The sequence below is a fragment of the Chiloscyllium plagiosum genome, chromosome 19, assembly GCF_004010195.1.
Source record: "Chiloscyllium plagiosum isolate BGI_BamShark_2017 chromosome 19, ASM401019v2, whole genome shotgun sequence".
NCBI lineage: Eukaryota > Metazoa > Chordata > Chondrichthyes > Orectolobiformes > Hemiscylliidae > Chiloscyllium > Chiloscyllium plagiosum.
Window position 1 is genome coordinate 8883298 of NC_057728.1, and position 1281 is coordinate 8884578.

General features: G+C 60.1%; 1 protein-coding gene across 2 annotated transcripts in view; it reads left to right on the top strand.

Moving 5' to 3' along the window:
- The first annotated feature begins 238 nt into the window (after nucleotides 1–238).
- pdzrn4 (PDZ domain containing ring finger 4) overlaps nucleotides 239–1281 on the top strand; it is a 478752-nt gene continuing 477709 nt past the window's right edge. For both annotated transcript variants that reach the window (XM_043709044.1, XM_043709045.1), the window contains exon 1: nucleotides 239–1208. In XM_043709044.1, the coding sequence (XP_043564979.1) occupies nucleotides 477–1208 (732 nt within the window). In that variant the 5' untranslated portion in view covers nucleotides 239–476. The remainder of the gene's footprint in view (nucleotides 1209–1281) is intronic.

The window sequence follows — 1281 nt, forward strand, 5'->3', positions numbered from 1 at the left end:
AGGCTGGGGAAAGGGTGATACTGGAATTGGAAGGGAGTGGAGGGGGGGTGTGAAGTTTGGGATGGGGGGTGATGACTGTGCGGGTGTCGTTCTTTTTAAAGCTGTTAATGGCGGCTGTAAGTGTGATTGTTGTACACAACGAAACATTTGAGTAATCTCTCTCTCTCTCTCTCTCTTTCTCCCCTGTCTTTCAGATTCCGGAGCCGGACCTGATTTCAGGGGAGGGCAGTTTTAGGTGGAATACGGCGGGAGGGCTTGTGGATTACAGCTGTTCTTGCTGATAACTGGCAGCGCGCACAAACACACATAGATACATACAGTCCAGCCGGACTGGGAGACTTCAGTCTGGAGTTCGCAGTCACTCTTATTTTCCACTCTTCCCCCCTTCTACCCAGAGCTCACTGGCTGCCAATGAGACAACTTCACTGTCCTTTAGACTTGATTTGAGAGAGGCACACACACACACACACACGGAGATGGGGTTTGAGCTGGATCGTTTCAACGAGGAGGTTGACCCTGATCTAAAGTGTAACTTGTGCAACAAGGTGTTGGAGGACCCCTTGACCACACCGTGCGGTCATGTCTTCTGCGCGAGTTGTGTGCTGCCCTGGGTGGTGCAGAAAGGCGTGTGCCCTGTCCAGTGCCGGAGGATGTCCACCAAGGAGCTCAACCACGTCCTGGCTCTGCGAAACCTCATCTCCAAGCTGGACATCAAGTGCGACTACAGGTCCCGGGGCTGTGGGAAGGTGGTGAGCTTGCAGAAGCTGGCCGAGCATGTGGAGATGTGTGACTACAGCCCGGCGAGGTGCCGGCACGCAGGCTGCCAGGAGGTGCTCAACCTGAAGGACATGGACCACCACATGCGGGAGAGCTGCGAGTGCCGCCCGGTGGGCATCTGCGAGCAGGGCTGCGGGCTGGTGCTGCTGCACCGGGAGCTGAGCCCGGCCGCCGCCGCCGCCGGCCTCACTCACTGCTGCCTGGCGGCTCTCCGCTCCCGGGTGGGCTCGCTGCAGCGGAGGGCGGCCGGCCTGGCCCGGGAGCTCAAGAAGCAGGCGGTCCGCGCCGGGCACCGGGAGCAGGCGCTGCTCGCCCAGGTCTCGGCGCTGCAGAGCGAGGTGCAGCTCACCGCCCTGCGCTACCAGAAGAAGTTCAACCAGTACATGGTGCACATCAGCAGCATCAGCAGGAACATCGCCGCCTGCTGCAGGGTGAGACCTCCGGCCAGTCAGGGCAACTGGGCAAGGGCTGGGGGCAACTGAGGGGGATAGAGGGCAACTGGGC